This window comes from Xiphophorus maculatus, chromosome 7 (assembly GCF_002775205.1).
Source record: "Xiphophorus maculatus strain JP 163 A chromosome 7, X_maculatus-5.0-male, whole genome shotgun sequence".
In the NCBI taxonomy this organism is placed as follows: Eukaryota; Metazoa; Chordata; class Actinopteri; order Cyprinodontiformes; family Poeciliidae; genus Xiphophorus; species Xiphophorus maculatus.
Genome location: NC_036449.1, coordinates 4,294,583 through 4,315,581, shown reverse-complemented (window position 1 = coordinate 4,315,581; position 20,999 = coordinate 4,294,583). Strand labels below are relative to the sequence as shown.

Genomic DNA, 20,999 nt, shown 5'->3' with positions numbered 1-20,999 from the left:
AGTTGTACTTCTAATAATCATAACAGTCTATACTTCTGCTGATTGCTGTCACTAACGTTCTACCTACATACTTAAATTCTAACGTGGAAGCTCACAAAAATGGCTCATTATTAACATTTTTCCGTTCACTGCCATAAGTTACGGCAGTGAATGAGGAAAATCTTGTGTGTAGAAATATAGACAACGATTATGTTTCAGTTATGTAACCAAATATATATTTTTTTAAATTCTCTCCCAGGAAAGACCAGAACTTACAATGTTCTCTTATTCTGCAATTAACTAAACAACTTTCCCACTTGGGAATTGTTTGACCAGGGCTTTTCCCTTTGTTTGGGAGGTCAGCATTGACGCAGCCCTGCTCCATAAACCACTGGAACCACTTACTGTGTGAGTCTTTCTATTGTTTCATGATGTGAAATGGAGCTGCAAGTTGGACCAACGCTGTGGGAACCAACCTGTTAGTCCTGCGAATGTTTGGAGGATGATGTCAGGAAAAAAAATAAAATAAAATAAAGCACTTTTCATGTTGAACGGCTGGAGATTTGGCTCGTTGCACGCAAGTTGGAGAGGAGTGATTGTTCTGGCCACGCGTTTGGTGGTAACATTTACACTGCTGACATGAATAATAATGACATATAAAAAGCCTTTATTTCCAAAACTGAAGAATAACAAAAGAGGTGTTTTCTTGTCAACGTAGCAACTTACGGCAAACTGGCGGCAAGCACTGTAACTTTAGGAGCTAGAATGCCAAGCTTGTACTGGCCAGCGATGGAGAAAACATAGTAAAAACCAGAGTATAAGAAATAAGAACTAAACACTAAACCAGAGGCTAACAATGGGCGGCTGGAGCTCAGTGGAAAGAGTTGTCCAGGGTTTCCCGCAGTGTATTAGAAGCCTGGTGGCCCGCCAGGCTTTATTTGCCTCCTCCCTGCTGGGTTGAGCCACCTTTGTTTATTTCTTATACACAGCTTGTTTATACACTGGCTGTGTTTCCATTAACCATATAATTGCACAAATCTGAATGACAAAAAATAAATAAATTCATTTATTACGGCAAATTAGAAAAAAATCATGTTTTTTTTTTTATTTAAAATATTGTTGCGCTTGAGTGAGATAGTTTCTCGGTTGCATATAAATAGGTGTATTTTGCAAAACTGTAATGGAAACATCTTATTTTGTTGCATCACACCAGCCATGTGACCAATAGCTGGAGGTAATCACTGGCGCAAACCACAAAGAAGATGGGAAGAAGTTGGAAGGAGAATGATGGTTTTGGCCACCAGAGCTCTCACAGCAAGACACAATCATGTGTCATTCAAAAGTGTTGAATCCATAGCTAATCTGTAAAATGGCCGACTACAATTTCCCCAAAACGCCGCATACGTAGCCGCTCCCAAGTATGAGGGTCTTGGCCTGAATAAGACTCCAACATGTCCTCTGATGGCAGACAGATGATGAGCGCTAACTAGCATGAATGCTAGCGCTAGCTTTAATGGTTTATCGCGTGGACAAGCTTACTCATGTGTAATGTTAATTTAATTTCTTATTTTACGCAATCGTGTAATTGTGTTTTTTCGACATTACCACAGTATAGATAAAAATTTGCGAACATATGTAATGGAAACAAAGCTATTGAAGCAAAGACTGGACAAAGCTATGTTTGTAGTTGATGCTTTGAGATGGGCAGAGGGGATGCGCCGTGTGCTCATTGATTGCCAGGGCTGAGCTACCTCTCCTGAAACTCGGCACGGATCAAAGTACATCTCGCTGCAACAAACAGAAAGGGGCGGGGACGGACCAATGTCAGTCTCATACCTTTTTTGGAAATGGGACCATTGCACTCCGGAAGTGAAGGGGGCGCTATTTCCTATATTATCCGCGGCCTCCCGTTTTTATTTTCTTTTGAAATCTGTGATATATCTTCACCTTTAGGAAGATTTTCACTCTCAGCATGTATTTGAACTTCTCTCTTTCATTTACTTCAGCACAGCTCACGGTTTTTAACGAATTCTGTAGCTTTCGGTGTACTTCTAAATCTGCTCTAGTCGCATCTTTTTGGGCCTGATACTGCCTCTAGTGGCGTGGGGGTGGTAACATAATTAATTTAATTACATTACTAAATCAGAATACCACAACGTTTTTATTATTTATTATTAATTCTGGCATTACTGGATGATATAGGAAATGGCGCCCGCTTCACTTCCGGAGTGCAATGGTCCCATTACCAAATAAGGTAAGAGACTGACACTGGTCCGTCCCCGCCCCTTTCTGTTTGCTGCAGCGAGATCCTTCTCCACGGATCGCGCGCGCCACCTTTTCACTCAAACCGGATGTCGACTGGGAGTGGCTTTATACGAATCATGAGAGCTACTTTTCGAAGCTGCACCAAGGTACACGTCAAGTATAAAAGCCTCTTATCAATTAACAAAAAATTATCAGCGCATAATTTTCGCCTCCTGGGACTCTATTTTATTTTTTTAATTGCAGAAACAAAGGGACGTTCTAACTTAACAACTCAAAGACAAAAGAACTCATAATAGATTACAGGAGGAATAAAACGCACATTACACCACTAACCATTGGGGGAAAATGTGTGGAGAGGGTAGCCGATTTCCGTTTCCTGGGGGTCCACATTGAGCAGGGCCTCACATGGAACATGAACACCTTGGAGCTGATAAAAAAGGCCCAGCAAAGACTGAACTTCCTGAGGGTTCTCAGGAGGAACAACATCAAGGAGAAGCTGCTGGTGTCCTTCTACAAGTGCTCCATAGAGAGCATACTGACCTACTGTATCTGCGTCTGGTATAACAGCAGCACTACGGCTCAAAGGAAAGCTCTCCAAAGGGTTGTGAATACAGCCCAAAAAATCATTGGCTGCCCTCTCCCCTCACTAGAGGACCTGCACAGCGACCGCTGTCTAAGAAAAGCACAACACATCACAAAGGACACTTCTCACCCCGGACCTTCTCTGTTCACACTGCTGCCTTCAGGCAGAAGATACAGAGCAACCAGAACAAGAACCAACCGTCTCAGAGACAGTTTCTACCCGATAGCAACAGCAAAACTAAATGCAATCAAAAACAACCATTAATCATCATGAATGATGTATGTGAGAATGTGGCTGTTCTTATTTAGTGTTTTTTTTGTTGTTGTTTGCCAGTTTGTTGATTCTTGTGTTGTGTGTGAATTGTGAGACAGTTATTTTTTGTTTTTGGGCATGTGCACTCACTGATGGCACCTTTTGAATTTCGTTGTTCTTGTGACAATGACAATAAAGATTTATCTTATCTTATCATATCTTATCTTAAAGCTCACGCTTATAAAACGAGTCGGTTTGTATCTGTTTTCCATAAAAAACATAAAACACTTTTGCAATAACTACGGCCGCTTTGCAACCGAATTTCATCTCTGTCGGACAATATCGTCTGTTTCTATCCTATTCTGTTTTTTTCCCCTTTCTTTCTTTCAACATTAATTTGCCGAGAACTCCAGTCTGCAAAGGCTGGATGTTCGTGGTAACGTCCACAAATGTCCCTGGTTGGCATCGTCAGTGGTGATTAATGTGGCAGATTTAATGTGACGTAATACCCCAGCGAATGTGCAGTGGAAGTACAATTTTAAATGAAAAGTTGGCATTTAATGCACCAGTAGCTACAAATTAACACATTTCTATTATGAATCATTTCATAATCATCTCCAACTGCCTGAAATTACATTCAGAAAATAACTCGATTTAAACATATTTAATTTTATAAACCCATATTATAAAAAACCCAATCACAACGTCCTCCACAATGCAAAGAGTGACACCTGCTGGCCAAATTGAGCATTGGCAAATAAAATAAATATCTTTACTGTGCTTGAAAAGTATCAGAATTTTTTTTTCAAAGAAAAATCCACACATAGTCTGTTATTATTGACTGCAGATTAAACAAATAAATTCTACTGGCGTCTACAGATTATTATTCAACGTTTTAGAGACAGGAATTGAAACAAGTTATCTGATGACAAATCAATGCCACCAACCTGATGGCTTCAGTCCTAAGCAGAAGCAACTTTTATTTTTTTAACATCATATTATGTTCAATGACAGTCCTATGGATCAGCCACAGCACTGCAGGAAGTAATATAAAAGTTCAATAAGACCCATGGTGATTTTTGATACGAGCCAAAGATGGGCGGTTTCCCAGGGCGGCATTTGAGGGTGGAGAGAGGGGCCACACAATTAAATGAAATCATAACATTTTTCTGTCAGTTGCACCTTGAACAGGTTTTTTATTGCTGGAAGTTCAGAGAGTTGTGAGAGACTGTACGACTCATTGAGGTTGAGGTTATAATGTAAAAAGTTTAAGTGGTGTACATACTTTTGCAAGTCAATGTAAAAAAAGTACATCAAAAACTAGACAATTTGTGTAACATTGAAAAAAGAATATTTTATTTGTTTCAATTTGTATTTTTTTTTATATCAATTTGCTATTATCATAAGTGGAATTGTCAACTTATATCTTTTTTAACAAGCTGGCATCCAGAACTTTTATTCCCCATCAAAACAACAGAGCCAGTAGAGTCAAGATCAAATATAATGACACATAAAAAAGGTAACGGTTCACATTTAGGTCTGGCTTATCTATACAAAAAAATATACATATTTGTTTAAAACAAACCAAATGAAACCACAGATAGGGCTGCAAAAATGTTATTTTTAACATAAAGTTATTTCTGAAAATGCTCCTTCAGGAACACTTCAGTACAGTAGTGTGTCCTCATTTGGTTGTGTGTGCAACTGTATCAGTAACATGTACAATATTCCATACTGTCTCACAGGTTTACTTCATAGAGTAAATACAAACATTGGAGACAAAATAAAAGCAGATCAAATTAAGGCTAGAGAGTTCAGTTGATTCAAGACAGGAGCATCAGTCGGTGACTTGACCGTCTCATCTGTTGTCAACTCTTGGAGTGCTGACTCACCGAACCAATCAAATCCAAATACATTCCTTCCTCTGACCAATCAGGTTGTTGGTCTTCTATGGCACCTCTTTGTCTGTCAGAGCTCGTCCTAAAAAACAAGCAGAGCCAGAAAAATAGTCAGATTCTACCTTAGGAGACACTTAAAGCTTTGAGTTGTAACTGAGAAGATGGCTACCTTTGCTGTGTTGTGTAACCGTGGTGACAGCTTCTCTAGCCGATGTCTGATGATGTCAGCGATTGTGTTTGCGTCCCGGCTGTTAATGTGCTCCCCACTGTGTTCATACTATAATAACAAGTACAGGCTATTATTGTTCTAGTTGTAAAGTAGAACTGTTAAAACACAGGCGCCCTCTGCTGGGTGTGTCTGTGTCCTCACCCTCCGTGTTCCCAGGTTTGGGTAAAATCGGACCGTTGGGTAGGCGGTGATTCCAGCTGACTGACACATCTGATGGTGAGCCTGACAGTCCACCTTCCCAGCCCGGACCTCCCCTTTAACCATCTGAGAACACAGAGAACCTTTAAAAGCTCAACAACATTTATGAGTCAAGTTACCACACACATTTGTTTTATTTTACCGACATGTTTCTCCAGACTGAATGTAATATCTGGTTTCCTATCAGAAACAAACGACTAATTTTTAATCTAAATCTTCTCAGGATAAGAATAATTTTGGGATGAACTGTTGATAAATGTGTCTCACCCGAGCCAGGATCTCAAACTCTGGGGCGAAGTGTTGGCAAGGTCCACACCAAGGGGCGTAAAAATCCAGAACCCAGTGATCCCGACCCGAAAGAACCTGGGATCTGAACATCTCTGGAGTCAGATCCACCGATGCTCTGGGCAAAGAACTACACACAACACCTAACTCCATTAATATCAAAAATAAGCAGGAGAAGAAGAAAGTAGTAGAAGAAAATATATGAATACAGAAATATACCTAAAAGAGCAAAAAAGAGAGAACAGAAGATGGGAAGAAAAACATGTTGTTAAGAAGGAAGTCAAGCCGGATAAAGATGCTACCTGAGAGCCCATGCTCTGAGAGAATGAGAGTCTCTGTTCCAGCCATTGTAACTCCTGCAGAGAGAAACCGATCACTGTTCTTCTGTCTCTTCTCTTCAGAAGAAGAATTTGAGGCTGATTCTTCCACGGTGGTCACTTACGTAAAGCGGTCTGGCTGCCTGGTGTTCCCAGTGTACAGGCGGACTTCAGGGTACGCCCTCACTCCCTGACTCTGGCAGAAGGTCTGGAAGCGCTGACAGTCCACTGAACCCACCAGGATCTGACCTGAAACCATCTGCAACACAGAGACAGAGTAAGGAGAGACAGCTTTCACTGCACTTTCTCTCCTCTCTGATTCCTCTGGTGGGAAACACACATCCATCAGCGGCTGTTTTAACTAATCATCATGCAAATGACCAGAAAACATTAGAACATGTGAACATGTCATCATTTAAGAGGAGCTGTTCAATTGAATTGTTCATAGTTATTGGGGCCACAGTCAGTGGCTTTTGTCACTGTGGAAAACAGTTCTGTGTTCATCTTCTGTATGTGTGGTGGGACCTGGATTCTCTGTTCAACTTGTTCAATATTAATTAAACAGATTTAAAATTAAATGCACCTAAATAACATATGTGATTTGTATCATCACAAAAATTGACCGGTAAAAATAGTTTGTGAATGAAAACAAAAAACCTCTGACTTCAGTTATAAAAATGTTGTAAATACCAAAAATTACTTAAAAGAAATTTGACTTTGTAATTTAATGACTTGAAATTGGGTGTATCGTCTCTTTAAGAACTCCTGCTCTTTCTGAAACTGCGCCTTCAGGAAGTCATCACAACATGGCTCCTCTATTAACCCTTTAACAACGTTTTTACCAGCATTGTACTGAGAAGTAGCTCCTATAATGAGCTCAGCTATCCAGATGTTAGCTAATTGCTGCTAGCTAGTCTGAAGGAGCTTAGTGGGGGAGTCGCACGGGAACTACAGCTCTAAGGAGGAGCTTTGTCCTTGAAGGTGGAGCTAGGTTCCACCAGGCAATTTGCACAGCATAATGGTTGCCACGGGAGATTAAAAGATTCCTCAAACATGCATGACAGAATCAACAGTCATGGGATGTTTCTGAAGCGGGAGTAATAAGATGTGAAGCTCAAAAAAGCCAATTTTACATAATACTGATCCCTTTAACCTCCTTTTGAATTTGTGTATTTGCCGTCATACCCGAGCCATGCGTCTCCACTCAGGCATCATGGCCTGACAGGGACCACACCAAGGAGCGTAGAAGTCCACCGCCCAGGTCTGCCCTGCAGCTCTGCCTGCAACACCACCGCCCAACATGGTTAAAGCTTACATTGAATTGACACTGATGCATTTCTACCAGAGCATGCTGAAGGAGTTTTAAGAGGATCTGAAAATGTTAAAGACATTATTTTGCCCCTCTTGTCCATATGACTGAACAATTTTCCTTACATTCATTTAAAGTTTGTACCTTTAACTTTCTCTGTGAAGCTGGAGGGATCAAGGACCAGCACAGATGGGCTGACCAGATCCTGGAGAAGCAAAAAGAAAAGAAATCACCTTTCTGGTTACTTTCATAAAAGTAAAAACCAACACGGAACCCAATGGAAAGTTAAATATGACCTGTATGAACTCCAGGATGCCGTCCGCTGAGTGGTGTCCTTCGTATTCGTGCATGGAGGAACCGTTAAAGATGACCGTGGTGGGATACGCCTGGATGTTATACTGAAACACAAAGAGGGTAACGGATGACCAACAGATTGATCCCTCAGCACAAAACACCCAGAGGGTCTGACTCTACCGTGGAGCACAAGTCATGGTGGATGGTGCAGTCCAAGGTGCCAAACTTCATCTGTCCAGCCAACTGGATGGAAGCTTTTCTCAGTTCAGGAAGCAAGGCTCGACATGGAGGGCACCACTGCAACCAAGATGAATATTTTTAAGCCACCAAATTGTGTAGAAACTATTTTGAAACGGTTTTAAAAATCTCCAAGATTATATAAAAATCTAGAAATATATTATAACACAAATTATCAATTTGTTTTCCCAACCAGGTCTACTGAAAATAATAAATATTAATATTAGATTTCCTTAGTATTTTTGAAGAATTGCCATTTAAATGCAAGGCTTGGGCCAAACGATTTGGGTTTCCTTCCTTAAGATTATCACAATAGTTCCGTAGAGTTCTGGCCCGTTCCTCCTGACAGAACTGGAGGAATGGATCAAGAATGGGTTTGATCAGGTCTGTGGGCTGCCTTGATCAAACACACATTTTCTATGGAACTGAGATCAAGGTTTTGTGTTGTCCTCTCCAAAACATTGAGTTTGTTGTTCTTCTACAACGGGATCTTTGCAGTCTCCTTTGGAAGCTTGGGTCTTTAAATGTTGCTTCAATTTTTATTTTACATAATTTTCAATCCCTGTTCAAGAACTAACTAAGAAGTCAACTGCATATAATATTACCCCTTAAATAAATCTGAATTTGATCAAAGTACAATAAACTCCCTAAAAATATTTCCTATCTCATTATTTTTTGGCATTTAACAAACAGAAATGATTTCAGTCTGCAGTTCCAGAAGGTTTTACAAACCGGAGCAAAGAAGTCAACGAGCCAGGGCTCCTTCCTGTTGGAGGGGAAGTTGTCTGGCCTTAGCGTTGTCACATGAGCGCGAACGCTGTCCCTCGCAAAACCTACGATGTTGTACAATACGTCTTTCCCTGCATACGGACACAGGACACCACGGACATTCAGACACTCTGAAACAAACTGACTGCATTGAAAGAGGCAAACGGGCAGTAATAGGATTAAATAAAAGAGCTGCGGTACTGACCATGGTGGATCTCAAAGTCGTGGATTCCCAGTCCTTTAAAAACGGCCACACAGGGTTTGTGGATGTACAGAGTCTGACACAGCTCAGAGTCTGCGACACAGTCCACTCTGCCGACCTGGACAGACAAACGGCCGGTTGGGACCGTCAGGCTGAGACTAGAAGCTAAGCAGAAAGGCCGCTTACCTGTATGTGATCGTTTCGAAGTAAAGCTTGAAGCTTCTTGTATTCGCTGGAGGCTGATCGGCCACTGAACATAAAACTGATCAACCAGCGATGATGGGCCAGTTTCTTCTGCAAATAGTTACATTTCAACATTTACTGTACAGTAAAAAAATAAAATCTGATTACGCAGCTGCTCTTGTGTTGTGTTTCTACCTTGAAACTGTCACTCGTCAGCAGTTCCAGATCAGGCAGATGATTAATGACCTGATTGTAGATCTCCCTGCTATCCAAAGTCTTCAGCCACTAAATTACATGAACATGAACAGAATCATCGACATGAACCAAAGTATGACTCACTGCATTTCCAACAATACTTCAGTCAGATACTAGCATGTCCTATCATACCAGTACGCTGCCTTGCTTTTCCAGAGAACTTCCAGGAGGGAACAAAGCAGTGGCTCCACTTGTCACCTGAAATGGAAGAATTAAAAAAAAAAATCAACTACACGAACCGTAAGAAACAACATTTACTTCACGTCAGCGGTATGTCTTACTTGAAAACTGTCGCAGAGCTGTTGCTGTGTAGTGCAGTCCATCCATCCCACCTTAACAAGACCGTCCTAAACGCAAACAACCGTCACTCAGACCACAGATCTCTGCAAAGATTTTCATGGGGTGCCACAAGGTTCAATCCTTGGATCTCTATTTAATATCTACATGCTCCTGCAAGCTCTGGTTCTAACAAGAAATGAGATTAGTGAACTACGCAGATGATGCGCAGCTCTACATTGCGATGTCAGCAGGTGACTCCGAACCCATCCAAGCACCGACTTGCTTAGAGTAAATTAATGTGTGTATGTGTGTTAACTTCCTCCAGCTGAATAGAAACAAAACTGAAGTTATTATCTTTGAACTTAAAGAGAAATGATCTCGAGTCGGCACAGTTATTACAGCTGTGTGGGTGATTAGTACTGTAGAGGGGATTTAGAAAATATTCCAAGACCACAATAAATGATTAATTTGGTGGTGAAATTAGTCAGGAGGGGACTTTATAGAGCTCAAGTATCATAGAACACCTCCTCAAATGAAACAACTTCATGTACACTTGTTGGAATAATGTCAAATAATGCAAAATGATACAAATGTGTGGTTGTACTAGGAAGAGAGGTTGCTTGATGAATAAAACTATGTTTTTTAATCATTTCAAAAAGATGGCTTATGTCCGACTGAAACACACTGTTATGACTGCTTATCAAGGTAACCTAACATTACTTGTCTGCAGGTTTAAAACAATGACCAATTCAAGAATTTGAATATACCCCAGGCTGACTGTTTTGTTGTGTCTCCTTTTTTTCGGCTGATGACGTTAAAATCTAGCCAATTCAGCTTTTTTCTCACCAACATTCCGGCAAGCTTCTGTCGTGTCCTGGGCTCCAAACAATCTGAGAAAGACATGTAGAGCAGGAATTTACAAAGTTATTAATGACATTTTTGATGACAGGAGTGCATATGTGTGTGTGTTATTAGCCTAATATTTTGCATTGACAGCTGTGTCCAGTAAAGTCCATGTTACCTCCAGTATCAGAGCAGAAGGTGATAAGCCAGCCGAGTCCTGACGAGAACGCGTTCTCTATCTCAGTGAACACATTGCCTGGAGAGGAAGAGGGAATAAGCGGGTGAACAGAAAGAAACTCCTTCCAAGGTGTGTACAGAAGTGGTTTGAAATCAAAGAAACAATCTGTGAATTAAGAGAGAAGGGTTAAAGCTGACATCAGCAGGTCAAAACGTTTCAAAAGCCAGAAATTCAAAGCCACAAAATTCTGGCCAGTTCATCTTAGAACAACAAAACAGAAAACCTGCGTGCAACTTACTAAACGAAAGCAGTATAGAATTTACAATAAAGATGCATATTGTGTTATTAATGGATGGTTGACAGAAAAGTTGGCAGATTTGAAATGTTTGGTCTGAAAATGGATGAAGGATGAGCTCACCCTGCCACAGCTCAGTGACTGTTGTAGTGATGAACTGCATGGAGAAGCGAACCAGGTTGTCTCTGTTCCTCTCCCCCGTGAATTTCTCCGGCCTCTGCAGGAACACACAGATGGATCAGAGGCTGGATGACCAGCCTCATCCTATAGGATGAGCTCTGCTTGTGGTGCATGTCAGTGAGAAGCAACTCTGATCTGGAGATTCACAAATCAGCAATGTGGCGTCTTCCCAGAGGCCGTCTGAAAGCTGGTGATTTTATTGGGACATTATAACCAGCTGCTTTGAAACAATAAAAACAAACATTACTTGAACTATACTTGAATGGCATGTTCTGACTTTTTTGGTTTTGATTGAGAAGTGGCTTAAAGAAATGTGCCTCTGTAGTCACGCTTTCATTGACCATATAAATGAGCAACTTGATATACCGAAAATAAATTAAGTTTAATGGACACACGTCAATTTCGTAAAAAACTTTCATCGTTTGATAGCATTTTTAATTTAATTAATATAAGTTACAATGACATTTAAATTCCCTTTGGGATCAATAAGGCATTTTTTAATTGAACTTTGAACTGAATTGAAAAAGTTTTGGCACTAAGATAAGGAGGTTTGTTGGCCAAATAAAATTGGTTTATTTATTATGCAAAACTGTGATGGGAACACTTCTTTAGGATGTTACTACTAGCGGGAAAGACAAGAAAGATGACCGGGAGTGGTCGGAGGATCGTGGTACAACATGTTTTTTGTTAATAGCGTGAACAAAATCACGCGTGATTTTAATTGCACTGGAAACACCACAAATTTGAAATTGTGCTTCTTTGACATAAATGGAATATTGACAAAGTTTTGCGCACATTTGTGATGGAAACGCAGCTTTTGTTGCATCGTATTCACACTCCCTGCAAAAAGGGAAGTTGTGGATGACTGATAAAGATTTACAAGTACACTGTAAATCTTGCACATCTCCTTTTTACAATATATTGTAAAATATTGTAAATAATTTACAATATTGAGTATGGTAGTAGTATAAATAAGCATATATAAAACAGACCTGTCCTGCTCTATAGATGTACAGGCTGGGATAGCTGTTGATGCCTTTCCTCCTGCACAGATGGTTGTTGTCTCCACAGTTCACCGCTCCAATCCGGATGACTCCGTCCATCTCCTTGGCAAACTCCCTCCACTGCGTCACATACAGAATATAGAAAACAATGTTAAGAGTTTGACGAAAGAAAGATTTACTTAATGATTAAGTTTACAAACACAGCATATCTGCCTTGTGTTTCGTTAGAAATCCAGCTGTAGTATATGAACCCTGAACTTGAGCCAAGTCAGCCACCACCGATATTTGGAGATTCATCAAAGGCTTATTGCATACACACTCAGGGCGCATTCCCTGTTTAGTCTCCTTTAATAAAACTCACTACAAAGTTTGGTTTGTTTGGGGGAGGTGTGAATGTGCAATCAAAGTCTGACGTGGACCAAAAAGCCTAACTCTGGTCTGTCTACAAACCTAGGTCTTGGTTTGGTTTACGTGAATTCTGCTAATAATTGCTTGACCATATAGTGGCGGAGCTTTCATCCCCAGATTGTCTGTTGATAGATATGTACCAAAAATAAATAAAACAAAACTGTGATGTCACAGCAAATTAAACATTTTTCTTTATAACAATGTAAATTCTACTTTCTTTAGCCCAAAACAAGTGCACCGATCGAAACCACTAAAGGTGGCAAACTTGTAGCATCATGAAAATGTGGCAAGTAAACAGATTTTTAATCCCAAAATCAGCATTTTCTTGTTTGTTTGTTTCTTTTTTTTTAACAAGAGTCAGCTAGAAATTCAAGTGTGTTCAGAAACAGCAGACAACACACCTGAATTTCCCCAAGACTCCAGAGGCGTGTTTAGTGTGTCTATTTGTGTTGGTGTTTTATTACCGTTGGAGCCAGCTGGTGGCAGTGCGAGCATCGTGGGAAGTAGAAGTTGACAAACCAGATTTCTCCAGAGTTCACTGCTGCTTCTAGAACACAAGCGCATAGAAGTTTACTCACCATTTTTAACCCACATGCTGGCAGTTCTCACCACTTTACTTGCAACAGTTTACTTCCTCATTTACTGCTTTTCGTTGTTGCTTTTTTTGTTAAAACCTTACCAAAGTCGCCGCTGTCCAAAGTGATAATCTCCAGATCATCATCGTAGATACCTGTAACAGACAGACCGATACATTAGTCGCAATACCATACAAACATCATGATAGGAGGAGTTGGTGGTTTAGAACAAAAACTATTTAAAGTGCTGGTAAATGTAGATGGGAGTCTTACCAAAGTCGTAGCGGTAGAAGTTCCAGCTCTCGTAGCGTCCTCCCTGCTGCTCGTCCAATCCCTTTTCTCCATATTTATCATATTTCTTTCTCAAGTCTTCATCTTTCAGCACTTCATACGCCCGATTCACCTTCAGGAACTTCTCGTGAGCCGAGGAGTCACCCTAAGCAATCGTTGGTCAGCATTAACGATGACAAGCAGACTCTAATCTACCAAAAATGTTTGAGATTTTTGGCTTTTCCTGTCTGTGACTCACAGGGTTTTTGTCGGGATGCATGGTGAGCGCCAGCTTCTTGAACGCCTGTCGGATCTCTCTTGTCGTCGCTTCCCTGCTGACCCCCAGCAGCTCGTAGTAGTCCGACTCCTTAGCACAAACCGCCGCCAGCAAGATGGCAAAGACGAAAACCAGCGACAGCGTGAGGATAACAGGCCTTAAGACCCTGTGGACGACTCTGGGCCCCATCTCTGGTCCTTCTACTGTAACCCCTAGAACCTGGTACTGAAGGAGAATATCCTCAATATTAATTTCCGTCATACAGGTGTCAACATTCTACCACCACCGCATGACTATATGATATTCTTCTATAATGTATAAACCCTCCAAGCAGATCCACTTTAGTCTCACTAGTCCAAAGGATTTTTTTTCGAAATGTCTTGAGAATTATCAAGATATTTTTTGCTAATAGGATTCAACTGGAAGTGGATATAATTAAAACTGGTTTTCAACAAAGGACTGCCGCCACGGACATGTGTAGTATTAATATTTGACTTGCGTTTTTGGCTGAACAACATGGGTGGAAAAAAAATAAATAAAGTTGGTTTCTCGTGCCCACGACAGAAAAATGTGAAATTAGACAAGAGATATAATCTACCTCGCCTTCCGTGAGTTTTTGAGTGACATTATCACATATATTTAGTGTTTTCAGAAAATTTCATTTACTTTCTGCAGCCATTCTTTACAGTAGTGGTTTGTGAACATGACTTGGTTGGATACCAAAAGTATCTGTTGCCCACCAGAAACTGTACGCCCCATTTTTTAAAGACAAACTTTACAACTTTCAGCTTCCTAACTGAAGAAAATACACCGAATTCTACATCACAAAAAGGCAAACAACGTTTCTTTTAATCATAAACATCGCTCACAGCTAAATGAAAACTATAAATCTCCACCTAATAAAATTACTCGCACAAGAATAAAACATTCCAGTACATTCGCTACTTGACCAGTAACAAGTTATAGAAAGAAAATGCAGTTATAACGACTATTCATTTCGACCCAGTTTAAATTCAAACTTTTGTTGAGGACAATAAATGTATCAACTTTCTGAAAAGCGTTATTTTCACAGAATAAAAAGCCTTCTTTAAAAGGCTAAGCTAAGCTAACTGGACCAAGAACTGCTTATTATCTTAATATCCTGTTAACCGCTACAGACAGGTACAGACGGTGCGGAATTGTGGTTAAAGCGAATATTTCCTCTAATGCTTACAAACCTGTTTTTTTTACGTGAATAAAACCAAAGCTTTGTTACCTCCGAGGAGATTCAACACCTTCCAGCCTGCAGATGAAGATCCGCATCAGCATCCGGCTCATGCCGGTATCAAGTTGTTCACGCTAACGGGGCAACTTCCGTCTCTTTTCATTCAAAATAAAGTCTTGTGGATAACCGAAACGTTTAAAACAAAGTCGTGACTGCGTCGTTCAGTTCATAGTTCGTTGCTTCCCATCTAAGAGCCAGTAAAAGAAATGGCGGGAGCGTTTCCAAATAGGCACGGCTGAATTTGAACTTTTATTTTGACACGAGAACCTTTAAACTCACGGAAGCTAGCTCGAATATTTGATGAAATTTGACGCTCCGCAACCACATGAAGATGACGTAAAGTATGGCGCATTCGAAAATTGTGCCGTTTATAATTTCAGATTTGGAAAACATTTTACCTTAAATTCTGATTTATCTGACACTCAACGAAGCATACACCCATTAAGTAATTATGTCTGTCTAAATTAGAAATTAAAGACATTTTTACAATAAATTATTTTTTTAATTGTGTTTCAAACCCATGGCCAGAAAATGATTGATGTTTGGTTGTAGTCCAAACATCTTGTCCAGATTTATTCCAAACGAGGAAGATGAAAGTTAAGTGCTTTTTGTCATGTTTGCCAGGTGGTTTAAATACCATGGGCAACTAACATAATCACAATTTTTCAACCGCAAATGGACTTTGAAAGTCTTTAAGATTTATTTCTGCTTTTAGCTTAAAAGCCAACATATTCAAACAGGTAGAACATATATTATATGAGTACTTTAGTTTTGTATTATTATTATTACTTTACATATGATTAATTCGGAAAGAATTACTATATCTTACTGTGCCCGGAAACGATGCACTTGAACGTCTCACCGATGACATCAGTTACATGCGCCGGAACTTTCTGTAGGCGAACCACCAGCTCACTCCATCAATAATTTCAGCCCTCCGTGAACAAACTGTGGTTCCCTCAAAAAGCGGGCATTAACCCGCTCAACTTCTCCACATTAGACCATTTAATAAAAAGAACCCATCAGAGGTTTGTGTGACAACAACAGGAAGTTACAGTTAGTGAAGGGCCAGCTCTGCCGGCTGAGTTTGTTTGCCACTGGCCTATTTTTCCCCCTTTCGTCACTTCCTACTTTTGAAACTCGCGGCTGTAGAAAAAGAAGAAAATGGAGTTACAAGGTACTGTAACTTTTGTACAATCTTCATCGCGCGCTCTGCTAGTGTTAAAGTGGTTTTTCACTTAATGTTGTGTGCTCAAGAACACTGAACGTAGCTTTATGTCTTGCTTTGAAACGCCCAGTTAACCATCACTCGTTCGTTTGGGATATTTTTGCTCTCTACCGTAATTGTGATCATTCCGCGCAATATATTTAGCTTTAAAATAACTCGGTGGTGGTTAGAAATGTTACTGACTTCCTTAAGTGAGGTGAGTATATAATATTGAGCCCCCTACGTCAGTACTTTACTCTGTGTGGAACCATCATTAGCTGAAGTCTTCAAGTGTTTGGTTCTACCGTCTATAAGTGAGTCTGATTGGTTTCCTACATTTGCTTTCAAAAGCACTCATGTCTGGACATGCTCAGTTGGAATTTGGTCTTTGATTAGGCCATTATGACTTGGTTTTGGTCTAATGTAACCAGATCACCTTCCACATGTTTGCTCTGTTCTTTAAATGACTTACAACAAAGCGTGAATGAGGGTCATTACGTCTTTCCTCATGACTTAACCCTGCTTCAGACTTGTGGTTGCCCTGGATTTCATTTAGAGACAACAGAGTGAAGGGGGCAGCATACAAATGCATGTGTGACTTTTCAAATGTGTGTTTGCGTAAAGATTTATACAAACACTCCTTTTTGTGACTACAAACATTTTCACAGTGCTTGTGTTGGCCTACTAGAGGTAGGTGGAGTACCTAAAAACTATACTCAAGTAAGAGTAGAACAACTTCAACATGTTTTTACTCAAGTAAGATTAAAAAGTAGCCGTCCAAGAAGTCACTCAAGTAAGAGTAAAAGCATTTGACAAAAAAGTCTACTCAAGAAGAGCAAGTGATGAAATGATCAATCATTTAATATTTAAAAATTACTTAATTAGACAGACCAAAATATGAAGTTGAGTGGAAATTTTTGTATTTTAAGTATAAAAATAATTCATATAAGTAATAATAAAAATAAGAAAATCAGGCAACAGAGAACGTTTCCAAATCAGTTTCTTCCATTAAGAACTTTAACAAAAATTGGGTGAATTTTTGTTTTTCCATTCAGTTGGTAGAGAATGCAGAAATTTCACTCAAGTCAGAGTGGTGATACTTCATAATAAAATTACTCAAGTAAAAAGTTCAGGGTAGTAAAAATACTCCTAAAAGTAGATTTTTTTTTTTCTTCAAAACAGTTACTGAATTACTAAACGTGAGTAAATCAATCAATCAATCAAGTTTTATTTGTATGGCACATTTCAGCAGCAAGGCATTTCAAAGTGCTTTACATCATATCAAACACAGAAACACAAAGCAACATAGAATCAACAATCAAAACACGACATTAAGTCAAGTTCCATCAATAAATTTGTAATTGATTACGTTTCAAATACAATCCTAAACAGGTGGGTTTTTAGTCGAGTTTGCATCCATAAAGATTTACCTGTTACACTCAGACTGTAAATGTAAATAGTTATTACCCAACTCTGTGGCCTACCAAGTTAAACTTCAACCCTATACACTGAAGTTGCATTATTACAAAACATGAAAGATTCCTGTGGAATATAACCCTTGGTAATCATCCTGCTGTCGCTGTCTTCCAGTGGGCTCTGAACCGATGACTCTGGGTTCTCCCACCTCGCCAAAGCCGACCTCCGGAGCTCAGTTTCTCCCCGGTTTCCTCATGGGTGACCTGCCGGCACCGGCCACCCCACAGCCACGCCCTTTCAGCCTGACCTCGCCCCTCGCAGAGAGCCTGAGTGCAAGTCGAGGTCAGCAGAACAAAGCTGGATGTTGCTGTTGTTGTCGTGGTGGGTAGGCTGTGTGTTAATCTGGAGGTTTGTTTCAGGAAGCGCCAGTAGTGGAGGAGGTTCAGCCCCGCAACCTGTCGTCCCCACGCCAAAAGATAAGAGCGGAGCTCCCCCTGTCCGCAGCATCTACGACGACCTGGTCACCATGGGAACGCCGCTCAGTGCACTCAAGCAGGTTTGTACGCAGCCAGGTAAAAGAGTAGGACGACGAGACATCCAGGTGAACTGAAACAGAGCAGTTAGCAAAAAAGGCTTTAATTTGGCTAATCTAAGATCAGCTGCGTTTCCATTAATCATAGTAATGCGCAAATTGAAATTTGCTTAATGGAAACAAAATGGAAACACATTCTTTTCTAAATAACCAATTTAGAAAAGTATTGTGTTTTAAAAGAGGGGGCTACATGAGGTGGTTTTTCGAAACAGAGGGTGTGCTGTGGTGGCGCAGAGGTTAAGCACAACTCACATAAGGAGGCTTAGTCCTCGACGTGGCAATCGCAGGTTCGATTCCCGGCCTGGTGATCTTTACCGCATGTCTTCCATTTCTCTTTACCACCTTTTCGGTCTTAGCACTTTCAAATAAAGTGCTCTAGTGGCCAAAAAAAATGCAATGGAAAGACTTTTTCCGCTTCACACCAGTCAAGCAGTGCTGATCTGACTGTTACTAGTGAAAACCACAAAGAAGACAACAGGAAGTGGTCGTCTTTGTAGTTTGTTGTTGGGTTTTTTGTACAAAGTTTACATCTGTTGCTGCCATGATTTTTACTGACTTGTTGCATGAACAAGCATCTTCACAGGTGATTTTAATATGAATTTTTACAAAATTGTGTTTTTTCAACATTAGCAGAATATCAACAAAGACTTGCACAAATTTGTAATGCAAACATAGCTGGTGTCTGAATTCTTAAGACATAAATGGCATAAATGTCAACATTGGGTCTCTGTTTCGTTTCAGTCTTTTCCGGTCATGCAGTCTCCCCTCTCGGCACGCCAGGCCTCCACTCCAGGATCAGGTGCGTACTGATACACCCCTCACTGACTCAGTTATTATAAAGTGAACCCCGGCTTGACCCCGGCTTCCTGTGTCCAGTGTTCCAGCAGGGGTGCTTTTCTCCGGCGCAGGTGGATCCTTTCTACAGTCAGGGGGAGTCTCTGTCATCTGACGACCAGCTGGACCAGACCTGGGTCACGGTCTTTGGGTATTCATACTCGATCTCGTTCTAGCCTTTTAGCTTTGCAGTCGCTTGCAGAAATCACTGGAAAATATTTTAATATACACCGTTTTTGGTCATGTTACGGTCATAAAGAAAAACAGTATGAAAGCACTTTGACTGCAGCAGTATAGTACGTCACTGATGTGTGTTTCAGTTTTCCTCCAGCCTCAGCGTCCTACATCCTGCTGCAGTTCGCTCAGTATGGAAACATTCTCAAACACACGGTGAGAGCAGCTAGTTACTGGTTTTAGTGGTTTCTCTCAGCTACAAACTGATTGACTGGCACACACACAAACTGGTGATGTGTTGGCAGATGGCGTCTCCTGGGAACTGGATGCACCTCCAGTACCAGTCCAGACTGCAGGCCAGGAAAGCCCTGTCCAAAGACGGGAAGGTGTTCGGAGATTCCATCATGGTGGGAGTTAAGCCCTGTATAGACAAGGTGCGTTCCTGCTGTTACCCAGCATGCCGTCTGTTTCTGTTTCACTTAAATTCGAGGTTTGACCCTTCATCGTTTCTCCCAGAGTGTGATGGGGAGCAGTGAAGCCGTCTCTCCGCCCCTCTCCGTCTCCTCCTCTGCTCTCCCCTCCACCCCTCGGTCCGCCATCCGGCCCCTCAGCGCCTCCTACAGGAGCTCCGGCAGCGACTACCAGGTGACTTCACATCTCCATCTCACTCTGTCTGCATTTCCATTCACCTTAAAATTGCGCAAGTTGGAATTACGAAAATGAATTTGCTTAATGAAAATGTGTTTTGTGGCTTTCCTATGTCAGTGTATTAGGGTCATTGTCCATTGCCGGAAGCCCGTTGAAAGACTGTTTACATCATTTTAAACTGCGTGATTGTGAGCGTGAGTGGGAATAAAAATACCAATAGGTATTTCGTTCCATATAACAGTGTAACCGGAAAACCTTTTATGGATGCAAAAGCAAGAACCCCCCACTTGATGACTTTGTGTTTCTGTGTTTGATATGATGTAAAGCACTTTGAAATGCCTTGCTGTGCTATACAATGTGCTATACAAATAAAATGTGATTGATTGATTATACATAGAAAAAAAAAGGATGAGTATATATCAGCCAAAAATGTCTCAGAAATCTACAAAAAACAAGAAAATCTCTGAATTTGAAAAGTCGAAAATTTGCTAGAAAGAACTCCGAAATGAAAAGATTAGTCTCAGAAATTTTCTAGAAAAAAACGTGGAAATTTCTGAGTTTGAAAATTTGCAAATTTGCTTGAAAAAAATAAGAAAACCTAGTTTTCTTTCTAGAAAACTAAAAAAAACTTAGTTCAAAATTTCTGAGTATTTTGGAGGAAATTTACTACCATCTATATCTATTTCTTTCTTTGTTTTTGTCTACTACACCGTCAAATTTTTGGGCCATATCAAAATTATTGTATTTTGCAAAGCTGCAATGGAAACACTTTTGTCACATCACACAAGTCATATGATCAACACTTGGGTCAGCAAAGGACGATGGTCCAGTTTTAACGATCTGTTGCGTGAGCAAGCATATTCATGTGGGATTTTCATTTAATTTCTTATTTAACGGAAACACCGCCACGCCAAAATTGTGTTTTTCGACATTAGTTAAACACCAAAGTTTTGCGCACACTTGTAGTGGAAACGCAGCTTCTGTCTCTGCATGCAGAATCGTTCTCAATCGCTTCAGCTTGAACATCTGTGTACATCTGTCCACGCTCAGGTGGTGACGGACAGACAGACGCCCAGGAAGGACGACAGCTTTGTTTCCAAAGCAATGGAGTACATGTTTGGCTGGTGATGAGAGAGGAATATACGCAGATAGAGGACAGGATTCACTACAGTGTGTTTGGGTGTGTGTGTGTGCGTGTGTGTGTGTGCGAGAGAGAGACGGTTGGAGAATCTCTGTCTGCTTATTTTTTATCATGATTTTTTTAATGTCTTTTTCTCAATAAAGTTTGTCCTTTTCTTTAA

The 20,999-nt window shown here is 40.5% G+C and overlaps 2 protein-coding genes across 4 annotated transcripts; one reads left to right on the top strand and one right to left on the bottom strand.

Moving 5' to 3' along the window:
* Positions 1–4,251: 4,251 nt before the first annotated feature.
* Positions 4,252–15,710, bottom strand: dnajc10 (DnaJ heat shock protein family (Hsp40) member C10). Of its 3 annotated transcripts, none has more exons than XM_023337444.1 (25): positions 15,657–15,710; positions 13,546–13,788; positions 13,290–13,452; positions 13,121–13,171; positions 12,906–12,988; positions 12,022–12,153; positions 10,973–11,066; positions 10,555–10,632; positions 10,380–10,423; positions 9,536–9,601; positions 9,387–9,452; positions 9,195–9,284; positions 9,003–9,110; positions 8,820–8,934; positions 8,579–8,706; positions 7,790–7,906; positions 7,612–7,713; positions 7,460–7,520; positions 7,192–7,286; positions 6,132–6,265; positions 5,992–6,045; positions 5,672–5,819; positions 5,348–5,470; positions 5,147–5,254; positions 4,252–5,059 (listed from the first exon to the last, which is right to left on the bottom strand). In XM_023337444.1, the coding sequence occupies exons 1-25, from the start codon at positions 15,696–15,698 to the stop codon at positions 5,048–5,050; spliced, it is 2,457 nt and encodes an 818-aa protein (XP_023193212.1). In that variant the 5' UTR covers positions 15,699–15,710; the 3' UTR covers positions 4,252–5,047. The 3 variants fall into 3 exon arrangements, with proteins under 3 accessions (XP_023193212.1, XP_023193213.1, XP_023193216.1); XM_023337445.1 differs by lacking the exon at positions 15,657–15,710 and adding an exon at positions 14,819–14,890; XM_023337448.1 differs by lacking the exon at positions 15,657–15,710 and adding an exon at positions 14,781–14,851.
* Positions 15,711–15,716: 6 nt separating this feature from the next.
* On the top strand, positions 15,717–20,999 carry nup35 (nucleoporin 35). Its single transcript, XM_023337443.1, has 9 exons — positions 15,717–16,004; positions 17,625–17,792; positions 17,870–18,006; positions 18,784–18,841; positions 18,919–19,027; positions 19,197–19,266; positions 19,356–19,484; positions 19,567–19,695; positions 20,749–20,999. Exons 1-9 carry the CDS (start codon positions 15,992–15,994, stop codon positions 20,824–20,826), a joined length of 891 nt encoding a protein of 296 aa, XP_023193211.1. The 5' UTR covers positions 15,717–15,991; the 3' UTR covers positions 20,827–20,999.

What these genes read in the sequence shown, in the direction of transcription:
- dnajc10 (XM_023337444.1), bottom strand. Translation starts at nt 15,698, where the DNA reads ATGTCATCGGTGAGACGTTCAAGTGCATCGTTTCCGGGCACA. An exon ending in TGCATCCCGACAAAAACCCT is followed by an intron (nt 13,453 to 13,545) that starts GTGAGTCACAGA and finishes ACGATTGCTTAG; the next exon opens with GGTGACTCCTCGGCTCACGA. An exon ending in TGACGAGTGACAGTTTCAAG is followed by an intron (nt 9,111 to 9,194) that starts GTAGAAACACAA and finishes AACTATTTGCAG; the next exon opens with AAGAAACTGGCCCATCATCG.
- nup35 (XM_023337443.1), top strand. An exon ending in GGCCTCCACTCCAGGATCAG is followed by an intron (nt 18,842 to 18,918) that starts GTGCGTACTGAT and finishes TCCTGTGTCCAG; the next exon opens with TGTTCCAGCAGGGGTGCTTT. An exon ending in ACCTGGGTCACGGTCTTTGG is followed by an intron (nt 19,028 to 19,196) that starts GTATTCATACTC and finishes TGTGTGTTTCAG; the next exon opens with TTTTCCTCCAGCCTCAGCGT.